Here is a 16,370-nt window from a genome sequence, read left to right as displayed (position 1 = left end):
CTCAGGGACAGACTGGTCTCTGAGAAGTTCTCCTAACTCAAGAGCCCACTGAGAGGAGGCCCTGGCTTCGAGAACCCTCAAGGGCTCTTGGGCTTAGTGATGAGTCCGTTCTGCTCAGAGCACCTCCGACCACATGGGCAACCAGGCTCAGAGCCCTTCCTGGCTCTGGGGGTACTCCTCTCCTTCTGGACCCGTCCCTCAGGCTGCGCCGGACCTGAGCTGCAGATGTTGGGTCACTGCAGAAGGTGTGGAGGAGCTGCGAGGCTGCCTGCATGTGCCAGGGTCTCAGGAGTGAAGAGTTACGTGAGGCCCTGCTGCCAGGGCTCCGGCCTTGGAACAGCCCTGTGCACTGGGGAGGACCAACTGCCCAGCACCCGGGGCGGCTGGAGAACCCAGCAACATGTGGACAGGCGGGATGAGGAAGGCCAGCGAGGCTGTCCTTGCAGGGACCAGGGTCCGGTCTTCTTTCCCCAAGACCCCCTCACACTTGTGCTGCTGGGCCTGGGGAGCCCCATTCCAGGAGCCTCAGCTTGGTGGTCTGGGACCTAAACCAAACCCCAAGGTGTGCAATGTGTCTTGCACCTCAGCAGCCACCCTGGGTGACCTGGGTGCTGGCCTTGCTCCTGGGTGGACCTCAGAGCTCCTACTGGGTCAGCAGAGAGGGGCCGGCTTTCTTGTGAGTGGCCGCCAGGGGGAGCAGAGGGCCCAGCCAGGCCTGCCCACTATGTGGTCCCTGAGAGGCCCTTTCCTCCAGGGCTCCCCCACCTCCACCCCAACACTCCCCCCAACCCCCGGCACAGCTCAGCTTCCTGTGGCTACCTTTGTGAAGTCTGGCCTGGCCCCTCTTCTGCCCAGGCCGCCCCTTGTCTTCCCCTTCTCCCTGGTGGGAGGGCAGCACTGTCCTGGTTGGTCTGGGGCTCTCTGTGCAGAGGGCGCCCGGCCCAGACACTCAGCAGGGCTCCAGGGGTCTGATCGGAGCCCCACTCGGCCTGGGTCATGACCCCCCCACAGGTCTTCCCACCTGTCTGGCTGGGCCCCTGAGCATCACTGGACAGGCCAGGGCAACCTGAGGGGCCGCACAGAGAGGGCTTCAGGGCTCTGAGCACCTGCCCCACCCATTGTTCCTCCTGCAACCCCCATTCCCTTTCTCAGCTGGAGCAGAAGGGCCCTGGGCCTTCGGGAGCCTCTGGAAGGAACCCCTTTGGGGCAGCCTCTGGAAGTTAACTGGCCACAGAGGCAGCACCCACTTGGGGCTGAAGAAGCCCCACAGATCGCCCAGGCTATGTCCCTCCATGCCCACACCCCCACTGTTCCCGAGACCCTGGGAACCCAGATGCCCTGCCTTGGAGCCCCCTGCCTCCCGAGGCTGAGCTCCAGCTCCACAGACTGAGCCCCTCTGACCAACCAGAGGATGGAGGCAGCCTTGCCAGTTCCCGGGGGCCTGGTGGGGCCTGGGAGGAAAGTGGAGCCAGTACAGCTGCCCACCCCCAGGCCTTTGCTGAATGTGGGCAAGTGACCAGCACAGGTCCCTGGGGCCTACGAGGGACATGGCAAGAGAACACCTACCCCAGGCCATCCACACCCACCAGCACCCAGCCTTTCAGACATTTCCGGCACCCATGGCCTCCGGGGCCTCAGCCCAGACCACAGAGCTGGTCCTGGTGCGGGCCTGCGGCCTCCCCAAGCTGAGCCTGGACAGGGCCACCCCAGTACCCCAGGAGCACTGTCCCTTGCATAGGGGCTTGGAGTGGCCCCTGACACCTCAGCTGGCTCCTGTGCCAGCCAGATTCTCAGCAGGAAGAGTGAACAGACTTCCTTATGACCCCGCCAGCTCCCCAGCTTCTCCAGGGAGGGGCAGTCCTGGAAGGGTGTGCACAGAACTTCTCTGGGGACCTCAATCTGGGGTCCCCGGCAGGGCCAACATCTGCCCCCAACAAGACAAGCAGGGCTCAGGTCGGGGGGCAGGCTACAGGGTAGTTGGGGTTGTGGCCCTGGTCCTGGGCAAAGTCCAGCCAAACCATCCATGGACAGAGGTAAGCGGACAGGAACACTGGGTATGCGGCCAGAGAGGGAGTGGGCCAGGAGCCCACGTGGGCAAGCACAGACGTGTTTATTGGAGTTCTGTTCAGGAGTTTACAAGCGTATACAACGTCCCATACAGAGCAGGGTTTGTGCAGAGCCAGCCAGCAGTCTGTGGAGACGGCCATGCCCTGGTCACCCTGGGCGCCTGACAAGCACAGCAGGCCTGGCACAGCAGGACCGGGCAGACGCGTGCCCGCACACGCCACACAGCTGAGACTGGGAAAAGTGGGAAGGGACACGGCACCATTTTCATATTGTAGAAGCTTTTGTCTCTAAAAAATTTTAATATCCCTCTATGTGTACATAAATCTTAAAAGGTCATGGAAGCTTTACCCGGCCCTGGGACGGGGGTCCCTTCCTCCCCGGGAGGAGGGGTGGGGGCTAAGGGGCACAGCCACACCAGGGACAGGCGGGCAGCCTCCCATCCTGAGCAAACACTGGCCTGCCAAGGCCCGGACTGCAGTGAGGGGGGCAGGGGGCACCTGGGCTGGTCAGAATCGGAGCAGAAGGCTGGTGGCGGCAGCACCTAAGGGCTGGTGGGTGGCGCCCTTGGCAGGGGCCAGCACATCCCCACAACCCTCTTGGCTCACAGAGCAGGCGCCCTCAGGGGTGCCTCGCTCCTCCTCCGGGGGCCCCCGCGGACCCCGCAGCCGCTGCTCCCGCTCCTGAGCCTGGCGGGCCCGGCTGGCGATGGCGCGCACGCGGCTCTGGCTGCGGGAGGAGGAGCGCCGCAGGAAGCCTGGGGCGCCCACCACACCCTCCCCGGCGGGTCCCAGGCTGGTAGGCGACGTGATGTCCCCGGCCTGCTGGAACCCTGTGAGCCAGCGCAGCTGCTCCGTCAGGGCATCCGGCCGCACCCTCCGCCCGGCCGGTCTTTCTCCAGCTAGGCCCAGGCTGCGGCCCAGGCTCTCCATGCGGGGAGTGAAGTCGTCCGCAGTCAGGTCCCCGAGGCTCTTAGACTTGGCAGCCACAGTGCAGTCCGGGAGGCCTGCCAGGGGGAAGCGGCGCCAGGGCGGCCCTGGGGCCAGGGGCGGGGGCTGCAGCCCGTCAGGCCCCACAGGCAGCTGGCCGGCAGCCCGCAGGTTGGGGTTGGATTTGCTCTTGGTCACAGCGGGTGGGTCCAGGCGGGCAACCGGGGCCGAGCAGGGCCGCAAGGGCAGACGTCCCGCCAGGGTCCCTGGGAGGCTGTCGCAGCCCAGGCCCAGGCCCAGGCCCGGCAGAGCGAGCTCGATGACCGTGTCACTGGATGACAGGCTGGAGGACGAGGACACGCTGCCACGGTGGCTGCCTGGCTCCAGCCGCTGCCATAGCCGGTCCCCTCCAGTGGCATCCAACGACACGGCGGGGCAGGGCCCAGCCAGAGGCCACCGTCCACCCAGAGACTCTGAGGGCACCTGCCCCTCGCTCTTGGCCCTTCTGGGCACGTGGCCCAGAGCCCGGGGGTGGCCCTTGCCGTCTATATGGCCGCTGGGGGCCCCGTTGCAGGCCCCAGCAGGGCCCCCAGTGCTGCACGCCCACTGCCTGCTTCCCAGGGCTGGCTCAGCGCTCGCTTGGCTCCCTGTCCGGAGCTGGAGGGGCCTGGGAGCTCCCAGAGCCGCCCTTGGGGGGCTCGCCGAGTGGGCGCTGGGCCCTGCAGAGCACTGGGGCCCTCCAGGGGCATGGCTGGGGGGAGTTGCCCCTGGCAGTAGGGGGCCGGGACCCAGGGCTGGCTCCTCGGCAATGGTTTCCAGGCTGCACAGCGAGGAGACCGACCTCTGCATGGAGAAGGGGCGGGGCTCTGTGGGGGAGAGAGAGAGAGGCCTGTGTCGGGGGTGGCCTGGGGCTTCGTGCCCACAGGATGCCCGCATTCAGGCCCCTCCACGTGCATACAGCTGCCCCCACGTCCCCCTCCCTCCAGCCCACCCTCTGGTTCTACTGCTGCTGGGGAAGGAACTGGGTTCTATGCCCATAGGCAGGGGCCTCCCAAGGCCAGGGCAGCAGGGCACATGGGGGCCAGGCCCTGTTACCTGGCACTCGGCTGCTCTCAGTTCCTAACTAGGGAGGCAGCATGGGGACAGAAAGGAGAACAGGGTGGTCAGCGGGTGTGGGGCTGGCCATGGACACAGGAGGGGAGGCTGGGCACGTGCAGGAGGGAGGCTCAGCTTCTAGAGCACCCTCCCCAGGTTGGGTCTGCTCCCTGTGACCAGGGTCCGCTCCCAGTGAGCAGGGGCCACAAATAGGTCTGTCACTACCACCCCAAGGGCAGGGGCAAGGGGAGGGTCCAGAGCAGAGCTGCTCACATGTGTGTCCCCATCCCCAGGGCTGAGGGCCACCTGCAATCTGCTCCCCTCACACTTTGCAAGCTGAAGCCCTGGTATCAAGGCTCCGAGCCCCTTCCAGGAGCCCAGGCCAGTCTTCCCAGAGGACTGCGGTGCAGGCCAGGGCTGGGGAGAGGTGGCAAGAGGGCCTGGAAACTGCCCTCGCATCCTGGCAGTCAGGCCAAGGAGGGAGGCTGGGCTGAGCACTGGAGCTGGTCTTCAGAGGCCACGCTTGGGCCTCCAGGCCTCGGCAAGCAGGGCCCAGCTCAGACTCCTCAGTCCCCACCCTGGGGTCACTTCCCAGCCTCAGAGGTGTCAGGCCCGCGGGGCACATCGTGGGCACACAGGGAGCTGGGGGCATCAGGGCCCGCGGGACCAGCTGATGGAGCACAGACAGCACACGAAGGCCACGGTTCTAGACACGGAAGCACAGCAGGATGCCGGCCAGGCCATGCGGGGCGGGGCGGGGCCAGCACGGGGACACTGCCGAGGAGCGTCTGGTCTTACCGGTGGAGAACACGGGGGATTTACTTCTAATCTCCTCCAGCTTTTGAATGAACAGGGCGTTCATCTCCCTCTGCAGGGCCCCTGCCTGCCTGCGGGCACCCTCGGGCCAGCGGGTGGCCCCCTCAGGGCTGCCCGGGCTGCTGGAGTCCGAGGACACGGAGCCGCTGCCGCCCAGCCCAGGCTGCCGGGCCCTGGAGCCCTTGGGGGCCCCTCTGCTTCTCCCAGGGGCAGCGTGGGGGGCCCCCTGCGAGTCCTCCCAGGCACGAGGCTGCTGGCTGATGGCCAAGTGCCCGCCCTCAGGCCCCGGGCTGGGCAGCCGCCCCCTGCGCAGGCCCTCGGCATCCTCGCCAGCACAGGAGCCCACCACACACTTCATGCAGGTGGCAGCCATACTGGCAGGCCCGGGGCCTGTGGGCACCCGCGGGGGCCGCCCCTGCTCTGGACTCCTCTCTGCCGGCGCCTTACCTCGGGGGCTGCAGCTGCCTGGCTCTTCCCGGGTTGGGGCCTCCGGGGTGGGGCCAGGGCTGGAGGGTGCCACATCGCCAGCCTCCCCCTCAGAGCCCATATCCTGCAGGCCCAGGACCAGCTCTGGGAAGGCCTTGCGGCCTGGCTTCTGACTCTTGGTTGGGGCGCTGGCCGTGCGCCGCAGGAGCCGCTGGCTAACGGAGGGCCGGGGCAGGGGCCGCCCAGCAGCATGACTGTCCAGGGAGCCGGGCTTTGGGCCTCGGAGGAACAGGCCTTTTAGGCCCAGAGGCTGCTTGACCTGCAAGAAAAGGAGATACATAGGGGACAGCCGGACACTGGGGGCTGGAGACCGCCCAGCCCCATCCAGCTGAGCTCCAGAGGGTGCAGCCTGAGAGACCAGCTCGCTTTGAGGCACCACTCGGGGCTGAGCTTAAAGAGGAGGGTCTCTGGGACATCTCTACCAGGGTCAGCAGCGGCTGCATCTGCAGCTTCAACCCAGCCTGCACCAGGTGGAGGGAGTGGGCGCTGGCGGAGGGGCTGCAGGTCTCAGGGCAAGTGTCCCAGGAAGGGCTGGAGGGTCTCCTAAGCAGAGACCTGGGCCCCAGCCCCGTGCCCACTAGCACGTTGCACCCCTCCAGCCCTCAGCCCCCAGCTCTGAGGGCAGGCTGGCACAGGGCTGGTACAGAGAGCGTGGCGGGGTGAGAACCCAATGGAGCAGCCCCGGTCCCATTCACCCACCCCAGGCACTGTGGCCGAGGCAGCAAGCACAGCCAGGTGCAGCCCCGTGCTCTCGCCCAGGCCCCTGCCCGGCCCACTGCCTGGAGGTGCTGCTTCTTCCAGGAGGCCTTTCCGGGCTCCTGCCAGGCCATGCTTCCAGCCTTGCCCTGCTCTCTGGTCATGGGGCCTCAGGAGCAGAGCCCACGCTCACTTGGTGCTCACTGAACCAATGCTGGTCCAGGGCCTTCCCGGGCAGCCGGGCCCAGGAAGTCCCTGCAAGGCCTCTCCCCATAGCCTCCCTGCCTGCAGAGGGCAGCCAGGGTCCCCAGGACCGGCTGACAAGTGCCTCGGTCAACACCGGACAGGCCGACTGGGTCCTCGCATGCAGAGACCCTGCAAACAGTCACGGTGCCCACGACACGGAGCACGTCAGGGTGGAGGCGTTAGTGGCCAGCACTTGAATCAGCTGCCTGATTCAAGATCCCAAATCCAGAGCAATTTGGTCAGAGTCAGCGAGAAAGTCATTTAGAGGAAGGTCCAGAATTCAAGCTCAGAGCTCCTGCTCCCTGGGGCCTCTCCCCTCCTCCCCGCCCCTAGCACGGGGCATCGAGGCACAGAGAGATCAGAGGGGCACGCAGGCTGTGGGTGGGTGGGGGGGCACACAGAAGGAGGGGGAGGGAAGAGCACAGGCGCCAGGAGGGCCGGCAGCTAGAGGACCAGACACAGGGAGGGGCAAGAAGAGACAGGCCGGACCTCGGGGCGAACACACGGGAGGCCTGGCTGAAGTCCTGGACCTGCCTCGTAAATGCTGCTCTGTGCCTGAGGATGGCCCCGGGGACCCAGAACCACATCCCGACCCACGTCACGTGAGCTGACAGTCTGCAAAATGCTACCAGGAATCACAGATGCTAACGGGGTGGCCTGAGCATGCAGGTGGGGGCGGGCAGGCCACGCCGCCCCCGCGCTGGGGTACCTTTGAGCTCTAACAGAGCTGTGCTTCTAAAAGTAGACTTTGGACACACAGAAGCCCACTGCAAGACCAAAGAGACAGAGTGAGGCCGTGAGACACCGACAGCAGGCGTGCAGCGAGGAGACGGAGACACAGGACAGACAGGGCGACCACGGACGCACGATGGAGCTGGGAGGCCTGCAGGGTCCCCGCTGGCAGCACCCGGGGCCGAGGATCGAGGCAGGAGAGAGACGGTTAGTGCCGGGAGACACGCGGACCCCCGTGTGTGCCTGACAGACCACCTCCTACAGCCCTGCTGGGCCCCGGACACAGATCCGGGGACCCCTGGGCTCTGCACACTGGGGAAGTGGGAGCAGACCCTCTCCTGGGATAAATGTGCTGGGATGAGGGGGACACAGGAGGCAAAGCCAGGCAGATGCCTTCAACAATGGACAGAGAACCGGGGACCCCAAGCAGTAGAGGGGGGCTCAGGGGAGACAGGAGGGACCAAGGGTGCCTGAGAAGGACCATGGCTCCCACATCCTGGCAGACATGGAGGCAGGGCTGGCGGAGGTTCATCGAGGGCCCCACCAACCCCTGCCTGGATGGAGACACAGGCCCATCAAGATATCCACCAAGGACAGGGATGGAAGGGGTGGGGTGGGGCTGGTGTGCCCCTTACGACAAGTGACCTTGTAGGTGGCACTCACCTTACCACTGATGTCACTGACGGCCACGTGGACAAAGATAGAGGCCTCTTCCATCCCCTCCAGGTACACGTGCCGATAGCCTGAAACAGCAGGGGGCATGCTCACCCCACACTCTACTTATAGGTCCCGAGGCCCTGATTACAACCCACGAGCCGGGTCCTGGGGACTCTGCTTCCTCCAGGAAGCCTCCCAGGACCGCCTCAGCTGCAAGGATCTTTTCCTCCTCTGGGAGCTGAGGGGCTCTGTGGTTAGAGCTCGCCTCCCCCATCCAGCCACACAGTGCTATGGCCTTGAACCCTCCTCCTCAGCTCCCGCAGTGTCCCCAGGCCCAGGAGAGGCAGGAGCCAACTCGCCCCATCCTAGAGCCCTCTGCTGGCCCTCAGGGGACACACTGTAGGGGCACTGGCCCCAGGCTCTGCCCTCCCCCACCCTCACAGGACTCCTGCGCACCTGGCATCATGCTGCTGAAGGCCAGTGTCCTTTGGCCGATGAAGTCACGCCCAATGGGGTCGTGGTCCCAGACGAGGAAGCGTACGAGCGCTATCTCAGGCATGTGCACCGTGAACACCAGGGTCTCCTCCCACATGGGGTTGAATCCTGGAGACCACCAGGAGGAGGTGTCTGTCACCTTTGTCCCATCCCCACCTCTCAGGCAGGCCTGTCCCCGTCACAGCTCCAACCCGGAGGCTACCTGGGCCCACACCCTCTCCCAGCAGCTTCTCCTAGGCTGGCCACTGACACAGAGAAGCAACACTGGAAGGCCAGGTGGCTGTCACTGGGCTCCCCACCAAGGGGGCAGCCTGGGCAGTTATGTGAGTTACAGGCTGCAGCCCTTGCCCCTCCCTACCTGGTCAGACCAACATCACCAGCACAGGAGCTGTGATGGGGCCTGGGGGCACAGGCTGGCCTCTGGGTGCCCACGCCCCTCCTGCACCCCCACCCGCCCACATGCTCACCATTGTCGTCCACCACTCGGGTCTGCTCCTTGTTGCAGTCCACCGGGAGCCCGATGACCTCCACCTCCACGAAGGGGTCGATGATCTGGTACACAGGGCAGGGTAGCACTGCAGGCCAGGCCAACAGCCAGGCCCTCCCGCCTACCCAGGCCCTCCTGCCTACCTCCCCTCGGTCCCCCAGCATCGAGTCCCGCGGCTTGGGCAGCTGCTGACCACTGATGATCCGCAGCACCAGCTGCTTCTTGAGTTGCCCAGGCAGGGGGTCCTCGGAGTTAGGGTTGAAGATGCCTATGGGGGGCCGGGGCAAGAGGATGAGCAGGCAGGGTGAGCCCCTGACTGGCTCACTGGGGCAGCCCCAGGGTACCCACTCCCACCTCTCCCCCATCGACCGGACGGGAGTCCCAGGTGTAGGACAGAGAGGGGAGGCAATGCTCCAGTGCAGGGGTGTCGAGGGGCCGGTCACCTCTGTGACCACCCCGTGATGTGGGCCCAGCTCGTTTCCTCCACGGGTGAACCACAGGGGCTCAGCATGGGTGCAAGGTCACACTGCCTCTGGATGGGGGACTGGGTGCCCAGGGATGGGGCCCAGGATGACAGCAGGAAAAGACCCACAGGTTGCTTTCAGCACATACGGGAGAAGCTGAAGTGTCTGAGAAGGAGGAGCAAGTGCCCAGCCAGACCTCGCTCAAGGGCGCCTCACCCGGGGACCTTCGTGTAGGGGCGGGCTGGGGAGGGGCTCCAGATCCTGGCATGGTGGGGGTTCCGGGGCCGTGTTCTCACCCTGGCACATGCACTGAGGCTTGAGCACGTAGCCGCAGCTGCCGTTGGCGCTGAACTTGGCCCGGTTCAGCTGCAGCATCCGCCCCTCCGACTGGTAGTTCAGGGCGACTGCCAAGAAGGACGCGAGATGGCCGGGTCAGCGCCGGGTGCACGCGTGCCACCTCTGCACTGCCGGTGAGCCCAGGTCTGCCAGGGTCACACTGGGCACAACCAGGGCCGTGCGACCTCGCAGGACTTTCTTAGAGCCGAAACAGCTGCCCCGGTGCAGGGGCAGAGCTCGGGCAGACTGGGTCTCTCACCACCTTACCCTGGAGTCCTAAGGCCCCGCCCTCAGGGCCCCCACCAGTGCCATCCTGGTGAGGGTAACTGGATACCTCCAAGATTCTCCAGAGTCAAGGGCGAGAGAGCTAAGCAGAGCGACTGCGGAATCCGGCCACATCCCCGTCGCCGCCCCAGCCGCCTTTGCTGCCCCAGGGCCCAGGCACCCACCCATCTGGCAGCCGGCGTTCCAGAAGGGCTGCGGGTTGTAGTTGCTGGAGTCCACGCGGTAGGAGGAGGGGTAGATGCGCGAGAGCTGGTGCTGGTTGAAGCGCAAGTACTGCGCCGGCTTCTGCTGCAGGATCTGCTGAGCCTTGGTCTCGCTGAAGGAGGACACCTGCCAGCTGGACGCCACTGTGGGCCGAACGGGCACCGTTAGGGCACCGGGTCTGGGAGCAACCCCCTCTGGACTCCGCCCCAGTGGCCCTGCCCCTCCCCGGGCCCAGTTCCCAATGACCCCGCCCCTCTATGGCACCGCCCACATCCATGGCCACGCCCCGGGCCCTGCCCCCAATGGCTCAACCCCCACGGCCCCACCCCAATGGCCCAGCCCCCGAGGGCCCCCAGGGCCTTGCCCTGTCCCCATGCTCCCATCCCAATGGCCCCCGCTCCTCCCAGGGCCCCACTTGTAGCGGCCCCTCACCCTCCGTCTCCACGTCGTGGGTGCCCACAGACTTGGTGTACTTGACCAGGTCCGAGAGAGCCCGAGACAGCTTCATAGTTTTCTTCTGCCGGGCGGCCCTGCGGGAGAGGGTTGTTGGGGTCAGGACCTGGGTCGCACTCCACCCCTTGAAGTTCTGGGGAGCGTCCATCAGGTACCCACTGTGCCCGAGTATTCCAGGGCTCGGGTCACACATGGATGCACTGAGAGGGGACGCTGGGGGAGGGGGCAGGTGCTGAACCTACGGAAGAGCACCGACCCTGACCAATCCTAAGGAGCTGCCGGCCCTGCACCCCGGGGTCCCTGCCTCGGACCTCCATGCCCCCTCTGAGCCTGCACAGCTGACGCCTGCTGTTGCCGAAACAACGGCCTCAGCACTTTCCACGCAGCCATCTCTTCAAGGGCTGAGGATGGAGGTGGGCACTGACCCCCGGCTCTGGCTGCCTTGCGAGTCCAGGTCCTCATCCCCCTCCTCCACACTGGCCGCCTTCTTCAGCTTGCTGCTCTTTTTCTGTGCAGAAGCAGGGCAGAGTCAAGATGGGTGGAGCCTCAGGCTTGGGGAAAGAAGGACCTGCTGACCTGGGGTCCTGGCACCCACGCTGCAGCTGGGCCTGCCCCTCCTCTGCAGTGCCCTGCTCAACCTGGGCCCCGGAGGACCTGAGCTCTGGGCATTGGCCACTGTCGACCGAGGGAGGGCCATCGAGACACCTGCTTCATCCAGCCCTGACCAAGGCTCCACACTTGGCACCTGTAGCCCGAGAAGGCAGCCAGGAATCCCAGGGACCCTCAGGGCTGGAGAAGCCCCCACCCCACCTCTGGGGGACATAGGGGCAGGCTCCCTGCCTGGGAGCCCGGCAGACCTTGCGCTTGGAGAAGCTGCCCACGAGGAGCCGGCTGTTCCGACGGCTGGTTCCGGCCTCCTCCCCGATCTCCACGTCCTCCTCGAACTGGAAGCAGAGACAAACAGGGGCCCAAGTGAGCCCAGCCTCCGGCCAGGCCAGGGGCATGGGCAGGCAGCTCCTCCCAGTGACTCCTTCCTGGAAGAGGAGGAGCTGAGAGGGGCCTGGAGGAAGGGGGTAGCTGGACCTTGGGCTGGCCGCTGTCCCAGGCCCTCAGGAGGCACAGTCACCACCCACATGGGGTACAAAGAGGCGGTTGCCAGGAGCAGGGGCCTGGCTGAATCAGCTCCCCACAATGTCCCGCTCTAAACTCACCAAGTGCCCAGTTCTGATTCTTCCTCATGGATGGTGATTGCATAATGAATACCATCAGTGTGTCTGGAATATTCCGTGGAGTGCCTGCTTATGTAATCCTCGTTCGAGGATCCCAAGCTCAGGAGCCCTGACCCGCTTCTCACAGCGGCAGAGGTATTACCTCCTTAGACAGTCCCCAGGGCTGTAGCCATCCACTGCTTGCACTCGGGGCTGCAGCGAGACTCCTGAAGCCACAGGACCGAGCCTCCTCACCACCATTTACAGAACACACATGTGGGCAGCTCCCTTCCCAGCCCCTGCCCCCTTCACCAGGCAGGGGCCCAGTCCTGGCAGCACTGTGGCCTGTCCACCTCTGTCATCTGTCATTGAAGCCCAAAGCTGTCATCCATGAAAGTGAAAGTCACTCTGTGGTGTCTGACTCTTTGTGACAACATGGACTATACAGTCCATTGAATTCTCCAGGCCAGAATATTAGAGTGGGTAGCCATTCCCTTCTCCAGGGGATCTTTCCAACCCAGGGATCGAACCCAGGTCTCCTGCATTGCCGGCAGATTCTTTACCTGCTGAGACATCTAGGGAAGCCCATGCTGAAGCTCAGTTACACCCCTGGAGTGCCCGGTCCCTGAGGCCACTCGCTGCAGCCACCACCAACTGCCCTCCCCCAGCCCCTTCCACAGATGCCCCCACAACCCTCCCAGGTTTGTTCAGGGTGTGCCTACCACACCATGGCAGGAGCTGGTTTTGAAGCCGACGTTCCCTGTCAGGGAGGGGCTTCAGCCAGGTGTACACACCCTGCGTGTGAGCTTGTACACACACCCCTGGGGGCACCCCTGCACATACTCCTCCCTCAGTCCGCTGGCCTCAACCAGCGGATGAGCAGAGCCCTTCAGGTCTGGGTTCTGGTCACCAAGCAGGGAGCCTGGAGCTGGAGCGAGGAATAGGAGGCCCTCAGGCCCAGCAAAGAGGGGTGGGGACAGCCACAGGCCCATCCCCCCAGATGCCTTCTCTGCTCACGTGCTAGAGAAGGGGCACCTGGCTGGAGACACTGCCTGCAGTGTCAGGAGGCTCCCGGGAGTCGCCCCCCCCCACCAATTCTGCTGCTCTTCTGACCCCGGTCCCCTCCTCCACCCCCCAGGGGAGTCCTGTCTCCCACCGGCTGGCAGGCTACATGGAGGGGCGCTGGCAAAGCCCAAGCTGCAGACCCTGGGTAACGGAGGTGCTCAGGAAACCCATGAGCTGGCAGAGGTGTGGGAATCTGTGTTCACCGTGTTTGCAGCCAGCAAGGCTGACACACTTCTTGGCTCTTTAACCCTCGCCTGAAACCCCATGGTCACCCAGCATAGCAGTCCCCCTGAATCTGGGCACAGAGCAGAGAGGTGCGTGCTGGCCCGGCATCCTGAAGAAGTGCTGTGGCCAGGGCCGGAATCCGCTGTCACCCAACCCCTCCCCTGGCACCCCAGCTTGGCAGGGAGACAGCACCCCTCTCCATCCTCGGCGGTGGGGGTGTGTGGGCAGCAGGGCCATGTCAGCCCCTCCCACCAGCACACAGAGCTGGATGTATCTTGTCTCGAAAAATGGGGTCTGCAAGACCAAATGGCACCCTCCTAGCTCTAGGGCCAGCCACCTTGCCCATCACAGCCCCCACGGGTTTCCCCCCAGACCACTCTGCTGATGTGACCCCCCTCCAATGTCGGCCAGTCCCGCCAGATGGCACCACAGCCGCTGGTCCTGGCCAGCCCAGCCTGGCCCCCAGGCTTTATGTCTGCCCTGACAGCCCCCACACTGTTCTCCCTGCGAAGGTACTTCCCAGAGCTCAGCTGCGCTTCCCTGTGAGGCTGGGGGCCTCTGGGCAGGAGGCAGCTGGACAGCTGCCAGGACTCAACGCTCTGAGCTCCTCCCAGTCACCACCAGACCCCCGAGGCCATGCCCAAGTCCTCTTCTGGGAGGAGCTGGAGGTGCCTTGGGGGCTGCCATCCGCTCCTGCCCACAGGTGGGGAGGGTGGAGGCTAGAGGAGTTGCCCACAGACCTCTGGGGACAAACTGTCAGCCATACACATGGGGAGGCCCCACCGTGGTCATCTGCCTTGTGACACTGACGGCTGCAGGTGTCTCAAGAAGAGACTCCGAAGAGCCAGGTGTGAGCTCCTGGAGGACCCGGGGTGGATATATGCACCAGGGGCAGTGTATGTGCGCATGGGTGTGTGTGTGTGCAGATGTAGGTGTGTGTGTGTGCAGGTATGAGTGTGCAAGTGTATGTAGGTGTGTGTGTGCAGGTATGAGTATGCAGGTGTATTGTGCAGGTGTATGTAGGTGTGTGTGTGCAGGTGAGTGTGCAGGTGTGTGTGTGCAGGTGTGTGTGTGCAGGTGAGTGTGCAGGTGTATGTAGGTGTGTGTGTGCAGGTGTATGTAGGTGTGTGTGTGCAGGTGAGTGTGCAGGTGTATGTGTGCAGGTGTGTGTGCAGGTGTGCAGAGACCTCACGTGCCAGCCCCTCTCCCAGCTGCAGGCAAGCCCCCTCATGACCTCTGGGCTCTCACCTTTTTGGCCTCTGCCTTGTGCCCAAGTTTGCCAGGTGGGGGCAGCGTGGACACGGTGAAGTCGCTGGGGTCCTCGCAGTCCCGAATCTTAGACTCCTTCATTAGGGAATCCAGTTTCCTCTTGGCAATGTTTTCCACACGTTTCCGGTTGGTGGAGGCCTGCGAGAGGCAGACAGCCAGCTCATTGGCCTTCATCCCCAGCCTGCGGGCAGCAGTGTGGACAGCGTCCGGGGTCTCGGCAGGGTCAGCGCCACCCCACCGCTCCTCTCACACTTGGCACTGACCACAGGCTCACTCCTGCATCACGGTGCTGGTCCTCACCCCCACCCTGCTCCCCCCGGGGTGCACAGCAGGTGTGCAATTTGTCCTGGGGCCCCAGATGGTGCCAGCAGGCTCAGGCCCATCTGATTCCAACACCCGCCTCCTTCAGCTGCACCACGCTGCTGTGGGACCCGCAGACGAATCACGGACGCCCAGCTGCCACTATGCATGCGCTCGGGGCAGCTCAAGATCGGAAACTGACCACTAGCCGCCTTGTGTCTGGAGGAGATGAATGGGGGTGGGGAGCAGCCCCAGTGTGGCAGGGTATCTGGGCACACCCACACCCAGGGTACAGTTGGTGCAAAGGGGCCAGTGCAGATGTAGGGTTTACCGTCTCCTCGGGCCAGGCAGGGAAATGTGCAGGCCCACCCAGAGCCAGAAGAATCCACTGCCTCAGGGCTTTCTAAAACAATTAGCCAGCAGGGCCGAGAGCTCCACACAATTGCTTTCTCAACCGATGGCCCCTCAGGGAGAAATAATACCTCAGCAGCGCCCAGAAAAGGGAGGATGCTAATTAGAGGCCCCCCCACCTTCCCAAGGCCACCTCCCCATGGCCCACTCCTCTGCTGCTCGAGGCTGGTGCTGACTCCTCAGCCTCTCAGCACTGCCCCAGTCTCATGATGCTGGGAAAAGAGGTGACAGTCACTCACTGGGAACTCGGGATTTGTATCCTGTGGGGGGGTGGCTGGGCAGGGGGGGCCTCCTGTGGCCCAGGCCGACTGCATGCCCAGCAGCCTGGCAGCTGTGCAACTTACCCTCAAGCTGCCCCATGCCCCTCTGTCCCTGCTGCCTACATCCCACAACCAGGCCATGAGCTGGCCCTTCAGGGCTGTGGCTCCCCCATCTGGGAAGAAGGTCCCCCCTCCTCACTCACATCCCCATTGAGGAGCTTGCAGTCCTCATCGATCTCATCTGCGCTGTCCTCATCAGACACCTCGCCCTCCTCAGCATCCTCGCTGATGTTGGCTGGGAGCTTCTTGCCCTGGGGGAGCAGGTGGGCCATGAGAGGGGCCCTGTGGGAAGTGCTAGGAAGCCAGTACCCACAGGAGCAGCAGCTAAGGGTGGGTGCCTTTCCCAAGCTTGTTTGTGGCTCTCGGGCCAGGGGCAGGGCCAGCCCTGCAGCAGCATCACAGGAGGGACATGCCCTGATGTGCATGCCAAGGGCCCAAGGTTGATGGACCTCCCTGGGGAGATGGAGGCCAGGGAAGGGGCAGATCTTGTCCTGACCCCTCAAATCTATCACAGATGGTGTAGAACCCCAGCCAGTCTGGAGCGGGGCCCTACCCTGCCCTGACCCTGGGTCAGAGGTCGGAGGTCAGAGGCTCAGCAGGATGCTGGCGCCAGGAAGGGCAGGCAGGGTCTCACCTTCACCAGGATCTTGCCCTTGAGCACCTGGGGAGAGGGCAGCATGGTGGCATCCTCGCTGCTCACTGATGACAGGTCCAGCTTGTCCCCAAGAATGTCGGTCAGATACTGGGCCATCTTCTTCTGCTGGATGACACTGCAGTGGTTCTCGATGGACAGAATCACTGGGTACCTATGGCCCCAAGATGGAAGGAGCAGGATGAGGCTGGGGGAAGGCCAGGTCCCACCATGTAGGACCACAGGTCACCTGCAGCACTGTATGAGGAAGGGGGTTCTTCACAGGAGCCCAGGAGAGATGTGGCTGCCAGCCACTCTGGGAGGGTGAGGACTTTTCCCTGTGGCCCAGCGGTTAAAACTCCACCTGGCGATGCAGAGGATATGGGTTCAATCTCTGGTCTGGGAAGATTCCACAAGACTTGGGGCAACTAAGCCCACAGGCCACAACTACAGAAGCCTGAGTGCCCTGGAACCTGTGCACTGTAGTAACAGAATC

The 16,370-nt window shown here is 64.4% G+C and overlaps 1 protein-coding gene across 3 annotated transcripts in view; it reads right to left on the bottom strand.

Annotated features, from left to right (window-relative positions):
• Window positions 1-2,091: 2,091 nt before the first annotated feature.
• Window positions 2,092-16,370, bottom strand: part of PLCH2 (phospholipase C eta 2) — a 65,146-nt gene continuing 50,867 nt past the window's right edge. For 2 of the 3 annotated variants that reach the window (XM_043486082.1, XM_043486084.1), the window contains 15 exons: window positions 15,878-16,049; window positions 15,387-15,494; window positions 14,192-14,350; window positions 11,303-11,389; window positions 10,871-10,953; window positions 10,425-10,522; window positions 9,953-10,135; window positions 9,464-9,571; window positions 8,847-8,971; window positions 8,684-8,768; window positions 8,178-8,324; window positions 7,728-7,807; window positions 5,352-5,649; window positions 4,089-4,112; window positions 2,092-3,859 (listed from right to left, as the gene is read on the bottom strand). In XM_043486082.1, the coding sequence (XP_043342017.1) occupies window positions 2,574-3,859; window positions 4,089-4,112; window positions 5,352-5,649; window positions 7,728-7,807; window positions 8,178-8,324; window positions 8,684-8,768; window positions 8,847-8,971; window positions 9,464-9,571; window positions 9,953-10,135; window positions 10,425-10,522; window positions 10,871-10,953; window positions 11,303-11,389; window positions 14,192-14,350; window positions 15,387-15,494; window positions 15,878-16,049 (3,043 nt within the window). In that variant the 3' untranslated portion in view covers window positions 2,092-2,573. The remainder of the gene's footprint in view (window positions 3,860-4,088; window positions 4,113-5,351; window positions 5,650-7,727; window positions 7,808-8,177; window positions 8,325-8,683; window positions 8,769-8,846; window positions 8,972-9,463; window positions 9,572-9,952; window positions 10,136-10,424; window positions 10,523-10,870; window positions 10,954-11,302; window positions 11,390-14,191; window positions 14,351-15,386; window positions 15,495-15,877; window positions 16,050-16,370) is intronic. The other variant, XM_043486083.1, reaches the window with a different exon arrangement.

This window comes from Cervus canadensis, chromosome 13 (assembly GCF_019320065.1).
Source record: "Cervus canadensis isolate Bull #8, Minnesota chromosome 13, ASM1932006v1, whole genome shotgun sequence".
NCBI lineage: Eukaryota > Metazoa > Chordata > Mammalia > Artiodactyla > Cervidae > Cervus > Cervus canadensis.
This window is presented reverse-complemented; position numbering and strand designations above follow the sequence as displayed.